Source organism: Heterodontus francisci, chromosome 16 (genome assembly GCF_036365525.1).
Source record: "Heterodontus francisci isolate sHetFra1 chromosome 16, sHetFra1.hap1, whole genome shotgun sequence".
Taxonomy (NCBI): domain Eukaryota; kingdom Metazoa; phylum Chordata; class Chondrichthyes; order Heterodontiformes; family Heterodontidae; genus Heterodontus; species Heterodontus francisci.
This window is the reverse complement of record NC_090386.1, coordinates 26,748,327-26,771,766: the sequence shown is the minus strand read 5'-3', so window position 1 is coordinate 26,771,766 and position 23,440 is coordinate 26,748,327. Positions and strand designations below refer to the sequence as shown.

General features: G+C 43.7%; 1 protein-coding gene across 1 annotated transcript; it reads right to left on the bottom strand.

Moving 5' to 3' along the window:
* Positions 1–1,680: 1,680 nt before the first annotated feature.
* On the bottom strand, positions 1,681–13,003 carry atp5f1e (ATP synthase F1 subunit epsilon). The gene is made up of 3 exons (XM_068048766.1): positions 12,895–13,003; positions 7,346–7,469; positions 1,681–1,831 (listed from the first exon to the last, which is right to left on the bottom strand). The coding sequence occupies exons 1-2, from the start codon at positions 12,924–12,926 to the stop codon at positions 7,349–7,351; spliced, it is 153 nt and encodes a 50-aa protein (XP_067904867.1). The 5' UTR covers positions 12,927–13,003; the 3' UTR covers positions 1,681–1,831; positions 7,346–7,348.
* Positions 13,004–23,440: the final 10,437 nt, after the last annotated feature.

Below are 23,440 nucleotides of genomic sequence, written 5' to 3'. Positions count from 1 at the left end.
ATAGAGTGTGGCAGGATTTGGCCCAACGATGAAAGTACAGCGATATATGTCCTAGTTGGGATAGCGCGTGACTGGGAAGTGATGGTGTTCCCAGACACTTGGTGCCCTTGGATTATAATTTAGAGTTTTAGAGATACAGCACTGAAACAGGCCCTTCAGCCCACCGAGTCTGTACCGACCATCAACCACCCATTTATACTAATCCTACACTAATTCCTTATTCCTACCACATCCCCACCTGTCCCTATATTTCCCTACCACTTACCTATACTAGGGGCAATTTATAATGGCCAATTAACCTAGCAACCTGCAAGTCTTTGGCATGTGGGAGGAAACTGGAGCACCCGGAGGAAACCCACGCAGACACAGGGAGAACTTGCAAACTCCACACAGGCAGTACCCAGAATTGAACCAGGGTCGCTGGAGCTGTGAGGCTGCGGTGCTAACCACTGCGCCGCCCCAAATAATATGCAGGCACATTACTTAGCTCCACCATCAGTCACAGGTTTGAATGAAGAAAACCTTTCATGGGACAAAGAATACCAAGCTGCCTCATTAGCCGTTGCACAAATGAGTGCAGTGACCTGTCTTCAACCACAATTCCAGCTGTTAATCATCCTTGTATAAACTAATTTTCACCTTGACAGTGTGCCCTTTTGTCCTGTGGTTCCTGGAAGTATTGTTCTGGGTTTACTTTCACTACCCTATTCAGTCTTTTATTTAGGTCTTTGAGATCACTCTTTTCAAGCTTATCACTTTAAATCAAATGTCCCTTGCCTGGTTACTAAATTGGGTCAGCAGGTGGATTTATCAAAGGAGATATTTTGAAAAGATTTTTTAAAAGACTCAATGTAAAGCTATGATATGTCAACACATCACCACTTTTCAGGACTGCAATTATAGATTTTTTTTTTAAACATCCAGAAAAAAAACTAATTTTATGCATTTTTTTTTTAGTAAATGCTCAACTTTTAATGTTTGCTTCATTTAAGGACCAGGAAAGATTTCCTCTGGTCACTTTTCAATAAAAAAATCACCCTTTTTGTAGGATGCTTTTAAAATGGTGTTAGTAACAACCACAGGGATTCTTCCAGCTAAGTTTAAAAAATTAAAACAGCTACAAGGAATCCCCTGTCCCCATATAAATGTATTAAATTATATTCCTTCCTTTAAATTCTGCAAAAAAACAAAAAATGCATTAGACCCTGTCCTGCTCAGATTCCCAGAGAAACAGGAAATATTGATCTCAGGCTCTATTAGCAACATGAAAGCTGATGCACTGTAAAGCACAGAGCAAATCACCCATTACAGGGATATCGACTACAACGGAGCTCTGGACTATCATGGTCTCCTTGTGCTCATTGACAGCCAAAAGGAATCAGAGGAATTTTCCAGTTTTTCTTGAATCGGGTATAGGATTCCTTCCCCACAGACTTTTTTTTAAAAACATATAGAACAGCTGGTGCCCCATGACGCTGATCAGAGCAGAATAGTACTTGCCAATGACTCAAAAATAGGGCATTATCTTTAAAGGTATGCTAAAGAGGAAGTTAAAATGCAAAAATGAGGGACCAATGACATTAGATTTTCAGTCTCAAAGTCCCCACATACCAGCTAGCTTACTCAACACGACTCAGAAATAAATTCCATCACCATCTCCTTAAAAAACAAACAATCAAATGATGTTTTAAATACAATATATATTTTGAATTAGCATTCGGTCAGTTTTACAAAGACAATCTTCAAATGTGTTCGGAGTTCCATCTTTCGGGATGATGGGTCAGACGAGTTCTCATATTCAAAAGCTCAGGTCTGTGAAGTTGCTCAAACCCTAGAGTAAATTAAACACAATTAGAAGTCTACGCTAAGTGTTACAGTTTTGCCTTGCTTTCTCAAGCTATGACATGTTCTGCACTATCAGCCCACTAGTACATCGTTCAAGGCTTCATGTGCACGTAGAAAAGGATTTATTTAAAGTTGGAGGGTCAAGTCTGTACAAATATTGACTGTGGTTTTTCAGCCAGTGATTTTGATACATCAATAATGAGGATAATTACAACATGAAGAGCTGTACTAAAGCTGCAATGAATTTTAAGGCAGCCAGCCAGCCAGCAAATTAGCTACCAGTACAAAAAAGTCTTATTAGGAAATTGTAGGACAGCTCTGTGAAGAAGAAAAACTTGCATTTATATATCATGACTGGGTCACCCCAAAGCGCTTTACAAAAAATTAACTACTTTTGGAATGTAGTCACTATTGTAATGCAGGAAACATGGCAGTCAATTTGTGCACAGCAAGCTCCCACAAACTGCAATGTGTTAATGATCAGATAATCTGTTCTTGTGATGATGATTGAGGGATAAATATTGGTCAGGACAGCAGGGATAACTCCCCTGCTCTTCTTTGAAATAGTGCCATGGGATCTTTTACATCTACTCGAAGGGGCAGATGGGGCCTCAATTTACTATCTCTTCTGAAAGATGGCACCTCGACAGTACAGCACCATCAGTACTGCACTGAAGTGTCAGCCTAGATTTTTGTGCTCAAGTCCTGGACCGAGACTTGAACCAACAACTAGCCTACCTACCATGAGTGACAAGGGTACAGTAGTGTACCGGTTACACTACTGGACTAGCAATACAGAGAATGAGTTCAAATCCCACCATGGCAGTTTGAGAATTGGTATTCCGTTTTAATACTCTGGAAATAAAAAGCTGGTATCAGTAAAAGTGAAGCTGTTGGATTGTTGTTAAAAACCCAACTGGTTCACTAATGTACTGCGGGGAAGGAAACCTGCTGTCCTTTCCCAGTCTGGCATGTATGTGACTCCATCCCACATTAATAAAGAACAAAGAACAGTACAGCACAGGAACAGGCCATTCGGCCCTCCAAGCCTGCACCGATCTTGATGCCTTTCTAAACAAAAACCTTCTTCACTTCCGGGGACCATATCCCTCTATTCCCTTCCTATTCATGTATTTGTCAAGATGCCTCTTAAACGTCGCTATCATACCTGCTTCCACCACCTCCCCCCCCGGCAGCAAGTTCCAGGCACTCACCACCCTCTGTGTAAAGAACTTGCCTCGCACATCCCCTCTAAACTTTGCCCCTCGCATCTTAAACCTATTTCCCCTAGTAACTGACTCTTCCACCCTGGGAAAAAGCTTCTGACTATCCACTCTGTCAATGCCACTCATAACTTTGTAAACCTCCATCATGTCACCCCTCCACCTCCGTCGGTCCAGTGAAAACAATCCGAGTTTATCCAACCTCTCCTCATATCTAATGTCCTCCAGACCAGGCAATATCCTGGTAAACCTCTTCTGTACCCTCTCCAAAGCCTCCACATCCTTGAGGTTGACTCTTGCACGTAAGTGTATATAACACAGTAAATAAGGCTGGTGATCTGCAGACAGAAGTCACCACATGGGACTCTTAATATAGTGACAATAACAGAGATCTGGTTCAAAGAGGAGGAGGATCAGGAACTTAGCATTCCTGCTACAATGTATTCAGGAAAGATAGAGAAGGAAAAATAAGGCGGAGGGGAATGGCAGTATTGATCAAAGAAACTACTATGGAGCTGGAGAGGGATTATGTAGTTCAGGAGTCATAAAGAGTCAATTTGGTTAAAATTAAGAAATAGAGGAGCTACTGTGTTTATACTTTAGGCCACCAACTACTGGTAAAGAGATAGAGGGACAAATTACAGAAACATGCAATAACTACAGAGTACTGATAATCAATTGATATTCAATTTTCCTAACATAGACTGGGATAGTAACGGTGAAAGGGCAAAGATGGAGCAGAATTCCTGAAATATGTACAAGAGAATTTTCCTCATCAGTATGTTTCCAGTCCAATGAGGAAGGAAGCAGTACCAGATCTAGTTCTGGGGAATAAAGTGGGGCAAGGGGAGCATAGTTCAGTGGGAGAGCATTTGGGGATCACTGATCATATCATCAGGTTTAGAATAGTCATGGAAAAGGACAGCATACAATTAAGTGCAAAAATACTTAACGGGAGGGCGGCTAACTTCAATGAGTTGAAAAGAGATCTACCCAGGCAAATTGGAATCAAAAAATTAGTAGGCAAAACACCAACTGAACAATTGACTTCAAAGAGAAGGCTCAGGTTCTGAGTAGATGCAGTCCCATGAGGGGTAAAGGAATGGCATCCAAAGCTAGATTTCCCTGGATGACTAAAAAATATATAAATGATAACTATAGAGGCTAAAAAATATAAAGGAAAAGGAAACTTATGATAACTGTAGTCATAACACAGTACAGAACCAAGCTGAAAACAAAGTACAGGAAATCGAAAAAATGAATAGAGGGATAAAGTGCAAGAATGTGGACTGCAGCGGTTCAAGAAGGCAGCTCACCACCACCTTCTCAAGGGCAATTAGGGATGGGTGATAAATGTTGGCCTGGCCAGCGATTCCCACATCCCACGAATGAATAAAAAAAAAATTAGCGGATAATATAAAAGGGAACTCAAAAGTCTTATAAACACAAATAGTAAAAAGGAAGTAAAAAGGAAGGGTGGGCTGATCAGGGACTAAAATAGAGTTATTCGTGCAGAGATAGAGGGCATGACTGAGGTATTAAATCAATACTTTGCATCTCCCTTCACTCAAGAGGAGGATGCCGGCAATGTAGCAGTCAAGGAGAAGGCAGGAGTAATATTGAATAGCATAAAATAGATAAAGAAAATGTACTTAAAAGGTTAGGAGTCCTCAAAGTAAAAAAGCCACCTGGTCTGGATGGGATTCACCCAGGTTACTGAGGGAAATAAGATTGGAAATTGTGGAGCATCTGGCCACAGTTTTGCAATACCCCTTGGATATGGGGCCATGCCAGAGGACTGTAAATATTACAACCCTTAAAAGAGGAATACCCAGCAACCACAGGCCATTCAATTTAACACTGATGGTGGGGGAACTTTTGAGATATATTATTCTGGGACAAAATTAATTGGCAGTTGGAAATATATGGGCTAATAAATGAAAGTCAGCGCGGATTTGTTAAAGGCAAATTGTGGCTCACAAACTTGATTGAGATCTTTGATGAAACAACGAAGAGGGTCGATAAAGGTGGTGCAGTTGATGTGATGTGCATGAACTTTCAAAAAGTATTTGACAAAGCACCACATAATAGACTTAAGCAAAATTCAAGCTCATGGGATTCAAAGGCAGTGGCAGAATGGCTACAAAATTGGCCAAGGGACAGAAAGCAGGTAGTAATTGTAAACAGTTGTTCTTCAGACTAGAGGGAGGTATAAAGTAGTGTTCCTCAGGCAATCAGTATTAGGACCATTGCTGTTTTTGATGCATATAAATGACCTGGACTTGGGTATAAGTGGCATAATTGCAAAGCTTGTATATGCCACAAAACTTGGAAATAGGGTAAGGAACATAGTAACAGACTTCAGGAGGACATAGACTGGTGAAATGAGCGGACTCAAGGCAGATGGAATTTAATGCTGTGAAGTGATATATTCTGGTAGGAAGAATGAGGAGAGGCAACATAAACTAAATGGTACAATGTTAAGTGGTTGCAGAAATGGAGAGACCTGGGGTATATGTGCACAAAGCTTTGAAGGTAGCAGAACAAGTTGAGAAGGCTGTTAAAAAGCATATGGGATCCTTGGCTTTATAAACAGAGGCATAGAGCACAAAAGCAATGAAGTTATGCTAAACCTTTATAAGACACTGGTTAGGCCTCAGCTGGAGTATTGTATTCAATTCTGGCACCACACTTTAAGGTCCTAACATCCCATAGAGAGGGTGCAGAAGAGATTTACTAGAATGGTACCAGGGGAAAGGAACTTCAGTTATGTGGAGAGACTGAAGAAGCAGGGGTTGTTCTCCTTAGAACAGAGAAGGTTAAGAGAAGGTCTGATAGTGGTGAATGGTTTCATAGCATTCTTTATTGGATTTCTTGGTGACTATCTTACACTGATGGTCTCTAGTTATGCTCTTCCCTAGAAGAGGAAACATTCTCTCTGTATCCACTCTATCAAAATCTTTCATAATTTTAAAGACCTCGACTAGGCCACCCAAGGAAAAGAGACCCAGCCTGTCAATCCTTTCCTGATGTGTATACCCAAGCATTTCTGGTATCATCCTTGTAAATCTTCTCTGCATCTTCTTCAGTGCCTCTATATCCTTTCTAGAATATGGTTTCAATAGAATAAATGAGAAGAATCTGTTTCTAATGGCAGAAGGGTCAGTAACCAGATGACACAGATTTAAGGTGATTGGCAAAATGAGAGGCAACAAGAGGGATTTTTTTTTTAAACTTGCAGTGAATTTGAGCTGGAACACAAGGCCTGAAAGGATGGTGGAAGCAGATTCAGTAGTAACATTTAAGGGAGAACTAAATAAATACTTGAAGGGAAAATGTTTACAATTATATGGGGGAAGAACAGGGGATTAGTTGGATAGCTCTACCAAAAATGCTGGCATAGGCACGACGGGCCAAATAGGCTCCTTCTGTGCTGTATCATTCTATGATTATAACTGCTTACAATAACCCTCCCAATGGCTCACTGTGCACATGGAAGTTCTGAGGTTCTATCCTGGGTTGTTGTCAAATTAAGTGATCTGACCACTAAAATTGGTCCTTTCCCGTGGCCAGGAAATAGGAAGGGCAGGGGGTGGAGAAATGAGTCCCCAGGAAGGGTAGTGACTTGCACGATTTACAAGAGGGCTGAGGACACTCAACACTGCAGAGCAACATTAGTCACGGTCTCCAGGAGAGGAGAACTCTAGGGGAGAAAGGAAACATTTCAGCTTCACACTTGAACTTTAAGCACATATTTTGTAAAAGAAAAGTTCTATGTTAGATAAGAGAGCAGATGATTAATGATAGAGGAAAAAAATGTCCAATACCTACCCCACATCAAGAGCTAAAGGGAGTCTATGGTCGCATTTAATACAAATTCACAATTAAATTCACTATTCTGTCATGCCTCAAAATCCATCTTCTTAGTAAAAGCAACTAACTTCTTATTAAATAACATCACAATGGTGAGGGCATGCTCGGAGGCACAGAACCCTTGTAACATTTCAAAAGGGAATTAAATACCTGCTCGAGCAGGAGCGGTGGATTAGACTGGGTGGCTCATATGGAGAAAATTACAGATATGATGGGCCAAATGGGCTGTTTCCGGCTGCAACATTCTATGGCTCAAACGCCTTTTGTAAATAAAGTGCATTCCCACACCATTGTGCTAATAAGTTCAGTATGCTGCATTTTGTTTCTGAAAGAAAATAAATCTGAATTGGGAGAATTTTCCCCATACTAACCACCCAAGCAGGACAGCACAGTGCAGTACTTACACATTATTCTTTTGGCTTGGTAACTTTGACATTTACGTCTCCCGCTTTCTTGGCCTCCGCTTGATACTGGGGTTTTAGAGCTGCCCGCACTGCTTGTGCGCAGATCCGAGAGTACTGAATGTAACTGGGGGAGAAAATAATCAAAATGATCCTTGAGTTCTTGGCTCAAATGTAATGCAAGGGCTTAGCCACAGAAATGCTGCATCTAACAAAGATTTGGAGCTTCGGCATAACTATAAACCTTTAAAGGCAAACTTCTGGGCTCCAAACGTTTCACTGTGTAGGGTTAATCACTTTCATCCCTTGTTCACTTGTTCCACTGGGACAAAAAGGCAAACTTAACTGGAACGGCGGGAGCAGTCAGGTGCAAAAAAAAAAATTTGATTTTACCCTAGCAAAAAATTTTTCAAGATTGATCTTCCCCAGTTTTGATTTTTGGTATATTTCTACATAAAATTAAGGAACAATGATTTTCATTTTTTTTTAAATTTATCTCTAGCTTGGTAGTTTTTAAATAAGGTAGTATTTCTTTTGATCTCATTCTTCCAGAATATTAACGCCACGCAAAACAGCAGCTTGCTGCTTATTAAATGGGTCCAGTATCCTAGCTTCAACAGCCCTCAATAGCAACCCATCCCAGCTGGAAGTGCAATCATTGTAGCCAGGACAAGTCACAATTACAACAAAAACCTCTTCAGCTTATGTACATACAAAACTGAGACAGGAAAACATCAGCCTTCCCCTCAGGTGCTTTATCAAATCCCCAAGAAATGTTATCATTTGGCTCGTTTAATGTATTCATAACACAATAGAAGACAGAAAATGTACCTGTTGTTACTATACTTGGGACATTTTGTTAACACACACAATGGCTCAGTGGTAACACTCTCGCCTCCAAATCAGAAGGTTCTAGATTCAAGTCCCACTCTACAGACTTGTGCACATAATCCAGGCTGGCATCCAGTGCAGCACTGTCAGAGATGCCACCTTTTGGACAAGATGCTAAACTGAGGCTTCGTCTGCCCTCTCAGATGGGCATAAAAAATTTCACGGCGCTACCTCAAAGAAGAGCAGAGGACTTTTCCCTGGCTAATACTTACCCTGCAACATCGGTAAAATAAAAAGAAAAAATGCTGGAACCACTCAGCAGGTCTGGCAGCATCTGTGGAAAGAGAAGCAGTTCCGAAGAATGGTCACTGACCCGAAACGTTAACTCTGCTTCTCTTTCCACAGATGCTGCCAGACCTGCTGAGTGGTTCCAGCATTTCTTTTCATTTCAGATTTCCAGCATCCGCAGTATTTTGCTTTTATTACATTGGTAAAATAGGTTATCTGGTTATCACATTGCCATTTGTGGGAGCATGCTGTCTTTCCTGCATTACAACAATGACTAGATTGCTAAAGTCTTTAAACAACTGTAAAGCACTTTGGGACATCCTAACATCTTGAAAGGCGCCATATAAATGCAGTCTTTTCTTCTTTGTTGAATACTCAATCACCAAGAACTCCTCTGACAAGCAACAAAACTGTAACCAGCCCTAATCTCATCCTATTATGCAGCTTGTAGTTCTCTCTTCAAACACAACTCACATTTTAAAGGGCAAAAGCTTCATCACCTGGGCAGTAACTGGATTGCCTGCCCTTTATGGAACCCACTTGATTTTCACTGCATTGATTTCAACTGTATGTTAATTAGGTGAGTTCTATAAAAAGGGTGGACAATCTGCATTCTTCCACATTATTGCCCAGGCAGCAAAGCTAAAAATTATCCACAATGCCGCATGATAAATTAATAGAAAACACCCAGCATTAGGACTGGGCAGAAGTTAAAAAATTCAGAGAGGCCTCATACCGCACACTCAAAAGCAGCTTTTGCATTCATACAGCATAAGAGGTCCAAAAAACCCCCACAAACTACCAAGATAACACTTGCGTGGCTTTAAAAACCCCTCCAACACTTTACCAATACCAAGATATAGAACTCCCTACAGAATGTCTCTCCTACTGGAAGCAAAACAGATTAAACTTTAACCCTAAATCTTTTGCACGTCACCATCACATCTCAAGTAAACCATTGGGTCTTCCTAGATGACCGAACCAAGATGGGCACCAAGGTACGCCTCACCCCTAATTATCTTGCAATTGCATGATTTTTTTCCCATATTCTCTGACCCAAGATATACTACCAGTCTCTGCAATGCTAACATTCTTTCCCCACTGTCACTTTTGTGCTACATTAGTTTGCGACTCAGTTAAACAATGCGGTACTCTTTCCCCTCAGCCATTCACTTGGCTTTGCATGACTACACTCCCGCTAATAAAAGCGCCCAGTAAACACTCACACATAGCCCTGACTGGCTAAGACAGAACCAGAGCATCCTCTAAGTTGCTGTCCAGTTCACCTAGCTTAGAAGCTGCTATAGGCAAGCACACATTTCCAAAACTTGCTGACTCCAGGGATGAAGACTGTTCTTTGTAATGGTGTGGGACCAATATGAGGATGTTTCCCCTGTCTCGCAGGTCAGGTTTCTGTTTCCCTCCAAAGAAGAAGTTACACCAATTCAGCTTGGCCTAAAACACTTCACAATCAAATGCCTTTGAACATCTCTGCTCTTCTTACAAGTAGTGCGATGGGATCTTTTAAGTCCACCTGAGAAGATAGACTTGGTATATAACATCTTATCTGAAAGATTCCCCTCAATAGGACACTGCAATGCAATCTAGGTTATGGGTTGAAGTGAAGCTTGACATCACAATCTGCTGACTCAAGAGGGGAGTGTGCTACCGACTGAGCCACAGCTAACACCTTCATTACTGAGACAGAACAGCTCAGCCATATCTACGCTTTGACTGTGAATGTTGCACTACCTTCACCATTAAGTTTCGCCACTAGTCTAATGGCTTGGGGATATCTATTTTAATTTAGTGGGGACCAACATACACATACAAAGGGAACCTTCAACAATGGGTCTCTACTTCTTCTGTAGAAATAACTACATGGAACCTACATTATACAATGGTACAATGATGGTTCAAAGAGGAGTGCAGGAGGGCATACCAGGAGCAGCACCAGGCATACCTCAAAATGAGGTGTCAACCTGGTGGAGTGACAACCCAGGGTTACCTGCATGCCAAACAGTGTAAGCAGCATGCGATAGACAAAGCTAAGCGATCCCATAACCAATGGATCAGATCTAAGCTGTGCAGTCCTGCCACATCCAGTCATGAATGATGATGGACAATTAAACAACTAACTGGAGGAGGTGGCTCCACAAATATCCCCATCCTCTGATAGGATAGCCAGCACAACAGTGCAAAGATATGGCTGAAGCATTTGCAACAATCTTCAGCCAGAAGTGCCGAGTTGATGATCCATCTCAGCCTCCTCCTGAACTCCCCAGCATGACAGATACCAAACTTCAGCCAATTCAATTCACTCCAAGTGATATCAAGAAACGACTGAAGGCACTGGATATTGCAAAGGCTACGGGCCCTGACAATATTTCAGCAATAGTACTGAAGACTTGTGCTCCAGAACTTGCCGCGCCCCTAGTCAAGCTGTTCCAGTACAGCTACAACACTGGCATCTGCCCAGCAATGTGGAAAATTGCCAGGTATGTCCTATACACAAAAAGCAGGACAAATCCAACCCAGCCAATTACCGCCCTATTAGTCTACTCTCCATCATCAGTAAAGTGATGGAAGGTGTCATCAACAGTGCCATCAAGCGGAACTTACTTAGCAATAACCTGCTCAGTGATGCTCAGTTTGGGTTGCGCCAGGGCCACTCAGCTCCAGACCTCATTCCAGCCTTGGTTCAAACATGGACAAAAGAGCTGAACTCAAGAGGTGAGGTGAGAGTGACTGCCCTTGACATCAAGGCAACATTTGATCGAGTATGAACAAAGAACAGTACAGCACAGGAACAGGCCATTCGGCAATCCAAGCCTGCGCCGATCTTGATGCCTGTCTAAACTAAAACCTTCTACACTTCCGGGGACCGTATCCCTCTATTCCCACCCTATTCATGTACGGCATCAAGGAACCCTAGCAAAACTGGAGACAATGGGAATCGGGGGGAAACTCTCTGCTGGTTGAAGTCATACCTTGCACAAAGGAAGATAGTTGTGGTTATTGGAGGTCAATCATCTCAGCTCCAGGACGTCACTGCAGGACTTCCTCAGGGTAGCGTCCTAGGCCCAACCATCTTCAGCTGTTTCATCAATGACCTTCCTTCAATCATAAGGTCAGAAAAGGGCACCATTCGCGACTCCTCAGATACTGAAGCAGTCCGTGTAGAAATGCAGCAAGACCTGGACAATATCCTGGCTTGGGCTGATAAGTGGCAAATAACATGCGCGCCACAAAAGTGCCAGGCAATGACCATCTCAGGCAAGAGAGAATCTAACCATCCCCTCTTGACATTCAACGGCATTACCATCGCTGAATCCCCTATCAATATGCGGGGGGGTGGTGAGTGGGCGGTGGGGGGCAGTTACCATTGACCAAAAGCTGAACTGCAATAGCCATATAAATACTGTGGCTACAAGAGCAGGTCAGAGGCTTGGAATCCTGCGGCGAGTAACTCACTTCCTGACTCCCCAAAGCCTGTCCACCATCTACAAGGCACAAGTCAGGAGTGTAATGGAATACTCTCCATTTGTCTGGATGAATGCAGCTCCAACAACACTCAAAAAGCTGGACACCATCCAGGACAAAGCAGCCAGCTTGACTGGCACCACATCTGCCACCTTCAACATTCACTCCCTCCATCACCAGCACACAGTGGCAGCAGTGTGTACCATCGACAAGATGCACTGCAGCAATGCACCAACGTTCCTTCGACAGCACCTTCCAAACCCGTGACCTCTAACAACTAGAAGGACAAGGGCAGCAGATACATGGGAACACCACCACCTGTCAGTTCCCCTCCAAAGCACACAACATCCTGACTTGGAACTTTATCGCCATTCCTTCACTGTCACTGGGTCAAAATCCTGGAACGCCCACCCTAACAGCATTGTGGGTGTACCTACCCACATGGACTGCAGCGGTTCAAAAAGGCAGCTCACCACCACCTTCTCAAGGGCAATTAGGGATGGGCAATAAATGCTGGCCTAGCCAGCGATGTCCACATCCCAGGAATGAATTATTTAAAAATTGACCAGGTTAACTACAAATTTCTTTAAAGCTTCCTCCACTGGCACCTTTCACCCTCCTGGAGAAACTGGTACCCAAAGGTGCTGAACTCCTCACTCTCGTGGGGCAACTGGCGCCCACAGGTACGACACACCAGTGCCGATCTGTATTTAACGCTGGACCGGGTAATAACTCTCATGGTCGCTGTGTATGGGCCGGGCCAGTGTCTGCATCACTTCCCCAATGGAACTATCAATGAGAATGAGGCCGCCTGCAATAACCTCCAGTCCGGACCGCCAATTCCATGCATGCTCCCGGGGGATGTAAGGGACGCCAGGCCACTTTCGGCCTGGTCCCAGGTCACAACGCAGCCCAATTCCCAAGCCCCCATCCCCGACCTTGAGTTGTACCTCAGCCCAGCCTGCCTCCAGAACGCCACCATTTTCACTTTGCTCCTTTCACCGTCTCGGCAAAGATGGCGCCCAACAGCAGGCGAGCCGATAACAGTCAGCCAATCAACGAATAATTGGAAAGATTAACCAATCAGCGAACAAAGCAATGACGGAATAACCAATCATATTGCAGCATTACAGCAGCAATGACCAATTGGTTATCAGGAAACTGCTGACCATTCACAGCATGCAGAATACAGCCAATCATAGAGAAGCATTAGAAACTCCCTTCAGATATTGTCCAATCAGGCAGGGACCAATTCCAACCGAAAAGTGGGCTGAACCCTGAGAGAAGGACAATGTCACCCAGGTTAATGTCAGCCCAGGAATACAAAATCAGGGTGAACCCAAAGATGTTTTATCATTACATTAAGAGTAAGAGAATAACTAAGGAAAGAGTAGGGCCCATAAAAGACTAAAAGGGTTACCTTTGTGTGGGGGCAGAAGATTTTGGTTTGGTTTTTTATATTTTTATTTTTAGAGATACAGCACTGAAACAGGCCCTTCGGCCCACCGAGTCTATGCCAACCAACAACCACCCATTTATACTAACCCTACAGTAATCTCATATTCCCTACCACCTATCTACACTAGGGGCAATTTACAACAACCAATTTACCTATCACCTGCAAATCTTTGGCTGTGGGAGGAAACCGGAGCACCCGGCGAAAACCCACGCGGTCACAGGGAGAACTTGCAAACTCCACACAGGCAGTACCCAGAATCGAACCCAGGTCCCTGGAGCTGTGAGGCTCCAGTGCTAACCACTGCACCACTGTGCTGCCCTGAATTAATACTTTGCATTTGTCTTCACAAAAGAGGGGGACAATGCAGATATGGAAGTTACGGAAGAGGGGTGTGAAGTATTGAATGTCATAAACATAGGGAGAGAGGAAGTATTAATGGGATTAGCATTCTTGAAAGTTAATAAATCAACAGGGCCAGGTGAAATGTACCGCAGGCTGTGAAAAGAAGCAAGAGAGGAAATATCAGAAGGTCTGACCATCATTTTCCAGTCCTCACTGGATACAGGTGTGGTGCCGGAGGATTGGAGAACTCCTAACGTGAGACCTCTGTTTAAAAAGGGAGTGAGGGATAGACCGAATAATTACAAGCCAGTCAGTCTAACCTTGGTAGTGGGCAAATTATTGGAATCTATTTTGAGGGACAGGATAAACTGTCACTTAGAAAGGCACAGATTAATCAAGGATAGTCAGCATGGATTTGTTAAGGGAAGATCTTGTTTGACCAACTTAATTGAATTTTTTGAAGTAACAAGGAAGATAGATGAGGGTAGTGCAGTTGATGTGGTCTACATGGAATTTATCAAGGCTTTTGGCAAGGTCCCACATGCAGACTGGTTAAAAAAAATCCGATGGGATCCAGGGAAATGCAGCAAGATGGATACAAAATTGGCTCAGTGGCAGGAAACAAAGGGTAATTGTTGACAGGTGTTTTTGCGACTGGAGGGCTGTTTCCAGTGGTGTTCCCACAAGGTTCAGTACTGGGTCCCCTGCTTTTTGTGGTATATATTAATGATTTGGACGTAAACATAGGGGGCATAATCAAAAGGTTTGCAGATGACACAAAGACTTGCCGTGTGGTAGATAACGAGGAGGATAGCTGTAGGCTGCAGGAAGATATTGATGGTCTGGTCAGATGGATGGGAAGTGGCAAATGGAATTCAGTGTGAAGTGATGCAGTTGGGGAGGTCAACCAAGGCAAAGGAATACATGATTAATGGGAAAATACTGAGAGGTGTAGAGGAAATGAGGGGCCTTGGAGTGAATGTCCACAGATCCCTGAAGGTAGCAGGACAGGTCGATAAGGTGGTTAAGAAGGCATATGGAATCCTTTATTTGCCGAGGTACAGAATATAAGAGTCATAGAGTTATACAGCACAGAAACAGGACCTTCGGCCCATTGTGTCCGTGCCAGCCATCAAGCACCTATCTATTTTAATCCCATTTTCCAGTACTTGGCCCATAGCCTTGTATGCTATGGCATTTCAAGTGCTCATCTAAATACTTCTTAAAGTTTACGAGGGTTCCTGCCTCTACCACCCTTTCAGGTAGTGTGTTCCAGATTCCAACCACCCTCTGGGTGAAAAGATTTTTCCTCAAATCCCCTCTAAACCTTCTGCCCCTTACCTTAAATCTATGCTCCCTGGTTATTAACATCTCCACTAAGGGAAAAAGTTTCTTCCTATCTACCTTATCTATGCCCCTCATAATTTTGTATAAAACTCAATCAGATCCCCCCTCAGCCTTCTCTGCTCTAAGGAAAACAACTCTAGCATATCCAGTCTCTCTTCATAACCGAAATGCTCCAGCCCAGGCAACATCCTGGTGAATCTCCTCTGCACCCTCTCCAGTGCAATCAGATCCTTCCTACAGTGTGGCAACCAGAACTGTACACAGTACTCTAGCTGTGACCTAACTAGCATTTTATACAGCTCCATCATAACCTCCCTGCTCTTATATTCTATATCTTGGCTAAAAAAGGCAAGTATCCCATATACCTTCCTAACCAACTTATCTATCTGTGCTTCTGCCTTCAGTGATTTCTGGACAAGTACACCAAGGTCCCTCTGACCCTCTGTACTTCCTAGGGTCCTACCATCCATCGTATATTCCCTTGCCTTGTTAGTCCTCCCAAAATGGATCACCTCACACTTCTCAGGATTAAATTCCATTTGCCACTGCTCTGCCCATCTTACCAGCCCATTTATATCGTCCTGTTGTATAAGGCTTTCGTCCTCAGTATTTACGCCACCACCAATTTTCGTGTCATCTGTGAACTTACTGACAATACCGCCTAGCCTAGATTCATGTCTAAATCATTAATGTGCACTACAAACAGCAGCGATCCCTGCGGTACACGACTGGTCACAGGCTTCCAATCACAAAAACAACCCTCGACCATCACCCTCTGCCTCCTGCCACAAAGCCAATTTTGGATCCAATTTGCCAAATTGCCCTGGATCCCATGGACTCTTAGCTTCTTGACCAATCTCCCATGCGGGACCTTATCAAAAGCCTTACTGAAGTCCATGTAGACTACATCAACTGCTTTACCCTCATCTACACACCTAGTCAACTCCTCGAAAAATTCAATGAAATTTGTTAGACATGATCTCCCCCTGACAAAGCCATGCTGACTATCCTTGATTAATCCCTGCCTCTTCAAGTGGAGATTAATCCTGTCCCTCAGAATTTTTTCCAATAGTTTCCCTACCACTGATGTTAGACTCACTGGCCTGTAATTACCTGGTTTATCCCTGCTACCCTTCTTGAATAATGGTACCACATTCGCTGTCCTCCAGTCCTCTGGCACCTCTCCTGTGGCCAGAGAGGATTTGAAAATTTGTGTCAGAGCACCTGCAATCTCCTCCCTTGCCTCACATAGCAGCCTGAGATACATCTCATCTGGGCCTGGGGTTTATCCACTTTTAAGCCCGCTAAAACGGCTAATACCTCCTCCCTTTTCATCCTAATTTGTTCAAGTATATCACAATTCCGCTCCCTGATCTCTACACCTACATCATCCTTCTCCATAAACAGGCTCCAGAAGCTGGCTGAGCGTGTCTACCCTGAGGCACAGTGTGGTTTTCGAGCAGAGAAATGCCGTGAACAACAGATGCCCCTCTACGTTGCTTTCATTGATCTCACCAAAGCCTTTGACCTCGTCAGCAGAAGTCATCTCTTCAGACTACTGGAAAAGATTGGATGCCCACCAAAGCTACTAAGTATCATCACCTCATTCCATGACAATATGAAAGGCACAATTCAGCATAGCGGCACCTCATCAGACCCCTTTCCAATCCTGAGTGGCGTGAAACAAGGCTGTGTTCTCGCACCTACACTGTTTGGGATCTTCTTCTCCCTGCTGCTCTCACATGCATTCAAGTTCTCAGAAGAAGGAATTTTCCTCCACACAAAATCAGGTGGCAGGTTGTTCAACCTTGCCCGTCTAAAAGCGAAGACCAAAGTACGGAAAGTCCTCATCAGGGAACTCCTCTTTGCTGACGATGCTGCATTAACATCTCACACTGAAGAGTGTCTGCAGAGACTCATCAACAGGTTTGCGGCTGCCTGCAATGAATTTGGCCTAACCATCAGCCTCAAGAAAACGAACATCATGGGAAAGGACGTCAGAAATGCCCCATCTATCAATATCGGCGACCACACTCTGGAAGTGGTTTAAGAGTTCACCTACCTAGGCTCAACTATCACCAGTAACCTGTCTCTCGATGCAGAATTAAACAAGCGCATGGGAAAGGCTTCCTCTGCTATGTCCAGACTGGCCAAGAGAGTGTGGGAAAATGGCGCACTGACACAGAACACAAAAGTCCAAGTGTATCAAGCCTGTGTCCTCAGTACCTTGCTCTACGGCAGTGAGGCCTGGACAACGTACATCAGCCAAGAGCGACGTCTCAATTCATTCCATCTTCGCTGCCTCCGGAAAATCCTTGGCATCAGGTGGCAGGACTGTATCTCCAACACAGAAGTCCTTGAGGCGGCCAACATCCCCAGCATATACACCCTACTAAGCCAGTGGCACTTGAGATGGCTTGGCCATGTGAGCCACATGGAAGATAGCAGGATCCCCAAGGACACATTGTACAGCGAGCTTGTCACTGGTATCAGACCCACCGGCCGTCCATGGCTCCGCTTTAAAGACATCTGCAAACGCGACATGACGTCCTGTGACATTGATCACAAGTCGTGGGAGTCAGTTGCCAGCGATCGCCAGAGCTGGTGGGCAACCATAAAGGCGGGGCTAAAGTGTGGCGAGTCGAAGAGACTTAGCAGTTGGCAGGAAAAAAGACAGAAGCGCAAGGAGAGAGCCAACTGTGTAACAGCTCCGACAACCAATTTTATCTGCAGCACCTGTGGAAGAGTCTGTCAGTCTGGAATTGGCCTTTATAGCCACTCCATGCGCTGCTGCACAAACCACTGACCACCTCCAGGCGCTTCCCCATTGTCTCTCGAGATAAGGAGGCCAAAAAAGAAGAAGAAGAAGAAGAAACCTCCTCCCTTTCCATCCTAATTTGTTCAATTTTATCACAATCCCCCACCCTGATCTCTACACTTACATCATCCTTCTCCATAGTGAACACAGATGAAAAGTAATCATTTAAAACCTCACCCACGTCCTCCGGCTCCACACACAGATTGCCACTTTGGTCCTTAATGGGCCCTACTCATTCCCTGGTTATCCTCCTGCCCTTAACATACTTATAAAACACTTTGGCATATTCCTTTATCTTGCCCACCAGTGTTTATTCATGTCCCTTCTTCGCTTTCCTAATTACTTTTTTAAGTACCCCCCAATACCTTCTATACTCCTCTAGGGCCTCTGCTGTTTTCAGCACTCTGAATCTGCCATAAGCCTCCTTTTCTTTCCTTATCCAATCCTCTATATCCCTTGACATCCGGGGTTCCCTGGACTTGTTGGTCCTATCCTTCACCTTTACGGGTACATGTTGGCCCTGAACTCTCACTATTTCCTTTTTGATTGACTCCCACTGGTCTGATATAGACTTTCCTACAAGTAGCTGCTCCCAGTCCACCTTGGCCAGTTCCTGTTTTATCATATTGAAATCAGCCTTCCCCCAATTCAGTACCTTTATTTTCAGTCCATCTTTGTCCTTTTCAATAACTAACTTAAATCTTACAGGGTTGTTGTCACTATCCCCGAAATGCTCCCCCACTGACACTTCGACCACTTGTCCGGCTTCATTCCCTAAGATTAGGTCCAGTACTGCCCCTTCTCTTGTTGGACTTTCTACGTGCTGGCTCAAAAAGCTTTCCTGGATGCACTTTAAGAATTCCGCCCGCTTTAAGCCTTTTGCGCTAAGTCTATCCCAGTTAATATTGGGGAAGTTGAAATCCCCTACTATTATTACCCTATTATTTTTACACCTCTCTGAGATTTGCCTACATATGTGCTCCTCTATCTCTCCCTGACTGTTTGGTGGCCTGTTGTACACTCCCAGCAAAGTGATGGCCCCCTTTTTGTTTTCAAGTTCTACACATATGGCTTCATTTGAGGAACCTTTTAAGATATCATCCCTCCTTACTGCAGTAATTGACTCCTTGATCAATAGTACAACGCCTCCTCTTTTACACCCCCCACCCCCGTGACGCCTGAAGATTCTATACTCTGTCAAATTGAACTGCCAGTCCTGCCCTTCCCTCAACCATGTCTCTGTGATAGCAATAACATCATATTCTCATGTGTTAATCAATGCACTCAATTCATCTGCCTTACTTGTAAGAATCCTTGCATTAAAATAGATGCAATCCAGCCTTGCATTATTCACTTGTGCCTTAACAGGTCTATATTTGCTCTGTCTTCCAGACTGACTTAGTTTCTCTTCTATATTTGGCTGTGCCTCACCCCCTATTGTACCTCCACTCTGTATCCCATCCCCCTACCAAATTAGTTTAACCCTCCCCCCACCCACCCCCCAAAAGCACTAGCAAACCTCCCAGGACAGAGATGTGAGCATGAGGGCAGGGGGGAGTGTGGAAATTGCAAGCAACCGGAAGCTCAGGGTCTTGCTTGCGGACTGAGCGGAGGTGTTCCGCAAAGCGGTCATCCAGTCTGCATTTGGTCTCCCCAATGTAGAGGAGACCACATTGTGAGCAGCGAATACAGTATACTACATTGAAAGAAGTACAAGTAAATCGCTGCTTCACCTGAAAGGAGTGTTTGCTGTCATGCTCACATCTCTGTCCTAGGATTGCGGCAGTGTTCCAGTGAACAACAACGCAAGCTCGAGGAACAGCATCGATTTACCGATTAGACACACTACAGCCTGCCGGACTGAACATTGAGTTCAATAATTTCAGAGAGCTCCATTTTACTTTTATTTTCAGTTATTCTTTCTTTTTCATTTAAAAAAAATTTTTTTTTGCGTTTAGTTTATTTTATTTCATCTTAGTTTGTTCAGTTTGCTTACCCACTGTTTTTTTTCATGTTTGTACTTGCGGCTGTTCAATTTTCAGTCTGTTAACACCCTATCTGTACTAATACTTTGTCTTTCAACACACCATTAACATATTGTTTGCCTTTGCTCCACGACCTTCTGGTCAGCTATTCTGTGACCTTGTCCTATTTACACCTTCTCCTTTGTTATCTCTTGCCCCACCCCCGCTTTACTTGCTTATAACCTTTTATATTTCTAATATTTGCTAGTTCTGAAGAAGGGTCACTGACCTGAAACGTTAACTCTGCTTCTCTCTCCACAGATGCTGCCAGACCTGCTGAGTATTTCCAGCATTTCTTGTTTTTATTTCAGATTTCCAGCATCCGCAGTATTTTGCTTTTATTATGGTTATGAATACTGCAGCTGAAAGTCTTTTCAGCAATGGGCTTTGTGAAAGGAATAACGCAGTGATTGATGAAATGTTACAAAATCTTGGCTGATCAGCCAAACTGCAAATTGACAACTGCCTTGGCATGGACAGTCATGTGAAGAATTCACTTCAGATGGTTGGAGGATTAAGTCCCTGTCAATTGGTCTATTGGAGGAATCCCAAATTGCCTTCTGTACTGTGTGCCAGTCCTCCTGGTCTAGAAGGTACTATAATTAGTTGAATTTTTTCTGCACATTTGAATATTTTACATGCAGGGAGATGAGCTTTCATCAAGGCTGAAGTCTCTGAGAAAATATGCAGAGCTCTGAGGCATCGTATAAGGCCATCTGAGGTGGAGTTTAGTTTAGAGATTTGGTCTATAATAAAAGAGAGGGTAATAGGGAATGGAAGGGCCCTGGTAAGGTAATTGGTCAGGATGTTAAAACAGTAGTTAGCAAGCATGGAAATCAAACTGTTAAGCTTCATTCTTCACGATTAATCGGGGTTGATTGTGAAATCTCAGAATCTGAGCAGCTGATAGAAGGAGAAGAGGCACCTTGTACCTCAAATACTCATGTGTTTTGTGATGAAGGTCCTGAGGCGCAGGTAGATCAAGAGTTGGATAGTAATGTAACTGATCTTGATTGTCATGCAGGCCCCCACCTGCCAAGAATGAGGCACATTAATTTTTCCACATGGACATTAAACTTCAAATTGTTTCTGGAAGAAAAGAGGGCCTATTACAAAGAATTGCCAGGTCTCTAGCTGGAAAGACATTTTTGCATACTAGCAGACAGTGTTGGAACAAAGGAACCAGTCCCTGCTCCCAATACACAGAATGGACATAGTCAAACCAATTTAGTCACATGACTAACCAGCTGTTGCAGAGTTTTGAACTGAGAGTTTTAAATTGGAGAAAACAGTGTTTTGAGGGCAGAAAGCCCCTGGATAGAGAACATCTGTCATCTGCCTGCTCCCATCTCTTTCTCACGGAACTGAAAACCACTGAAGACATATGAACCCCAAGAGAGAAAAGTCTCCCACAGTGAACAAGGTTTAAGGAGAATGCTGGGCCCCAATGAAAAGCAAGATCAACCTACAAAACGACTCTACAGTGAGCTCGAAGAACCATAACAAACTCTTCAAATATTATCTCAAACCTTTCTGCTATTTTTCTTCTCTTTTCTATCTCTATTTGCATGTGCATATCGCGTATGGACGCGTCGTGTATCCATAGGTGTTAACGGAATTAGAGTTTAAGTTTTAATAAATTTTACTTTTCTTTAAACCTAAGAAAGCCTGTTTGTGCTCATTTCTTTGCCAAATAATTGGAAAGCAGTGAACAAGGATTCACCAAGGGGGAGCTCAAAACATGGTTTGTTTAAAATTAAATCCTGTTACAGTAAGACCAGGTGAAGGCTGAAAGGGACCCGAGACACCTTTCTCACCTGGTCGTAACAATGATGCTCAGAAAAGAGTTTTCGCATCCAACTGCCTCGAGTAGGTACTCGGTGACATATGTTCCAGAGGGGTCTGGTAAATGGAGGGATGCAACAATTGTGGGGCATGCAGGAAAATCTACAGGCAAGTTTAAATATTGATTAACTGTTCAAGATGATGGCCAAGAAGCAAGGTCCATGGACTGGCAGAATGGGGTGAAAGAGTGGAGGATAATAAGGCGCAGTGCAAGTTTTGATTATGGATCAGGAAGTGACTCTTGTGTAAGGAAGCGATCACGTACTGGAGAAAAAAACCTCCAATAAAGTGCGAGGAAGATCTTCGAGCAGTAATTCCAAAAGTCATCCAATTGCTAATAGAGGCCATAGTATGAACAGATTCCACAATGAAACGAAGGCTAGAGAGCAGTCTCGGAATAGAACTAGAAGCAGAACTCCTCATGATTGTAGAACATAGAACATAGAATAGAACATTACAGCGCAGTACAGGCCCTTCGGCCCTCGATGTTGCGCCGACCTGTGAAACCATCTGACCTACACTATTCCATTTTCATCCATATGTCTATCCAATGACCACTTAAATGCCCTTAAAGTTGGCGAGTCTACTACAGTTGCAGGCAGGGCGTTCCACGCCCCTACTATTCTCTGAGTAAAGAAACTACCTCTGACATCTGTCTTATATCTATCACCCCTCAACTTAAAGCAATGTCCCCTCGTGTTTGCCATCATCATCCGAGGAAAAAGACTCTCACTATCCACCCTATCTAACCCTCTGATTATCTTATATGTCTCTATTAAGTCACCTCTCCTCCTCCTTCTCTCTAACGAAAACAACCTCAAGTCCCTCAGCCTTTCCTCGTAAGACCTTCCCTCCATACCAGGCAACATCCTAGTAAATCTCCTCTGTACCCTTTCCAAAGCTTCCACATCCTTCCTATAATGCGGTGACCAGAACGGCACGCAATACTCCAGGTGCGGCCGCACCAGAGTTTTGTACAGCTGCAGCATGACCTCGTGGCTCCGAAACTCGATCCCCCTACTAATAAAAGCTAACACACCATATGCCTTCTTAACAGCCCTATTAACCTGGGTGGCAACTTTTAGGGATTTATGTACCTGGACACCAAGATCTCTCTGTTCATCTACACTATCAAGAATCTTCCCATTAGCCCAGTACTCTGCATTCCTGTTACTCCTTCCAAAGTGAATCACCTCACACTTTTCCGCATTAAACTCCATTTGCCATCTCTCAGCCCAGCTCTGCAGCCTATCTATGTCCCTCTGTAACCTACAACATCCTTCGGCACTATCCACAACTCCACCGACCTTCGTGTCATCCGCAAATTTACTAACCCACCCTTCTACACCCTCATCCAGGTCATTTATAAAAATGACAAACAGCAGTGGCCCCAAAACAGATCCTTGCGGTACACCACTAGTAACTAAACTCCAGGATGAACATTTGCCATCAACCACCGCCCTCTGTCTTCTTTCAGCTAGCCAACTTCTGATCCAAAGCACTAAATCACCTTCAATCCCATACTTCCATATTTTCTGCAATAGCCTACCGTGGGGAACCTTATCAAACGCCTTACTGAAATCCATATACACCACATCCATGGCTTTACCCTCATCCACCTGTTTGGTCACCTTCTCAAAAAACTCAATAGGGTTTGTGAG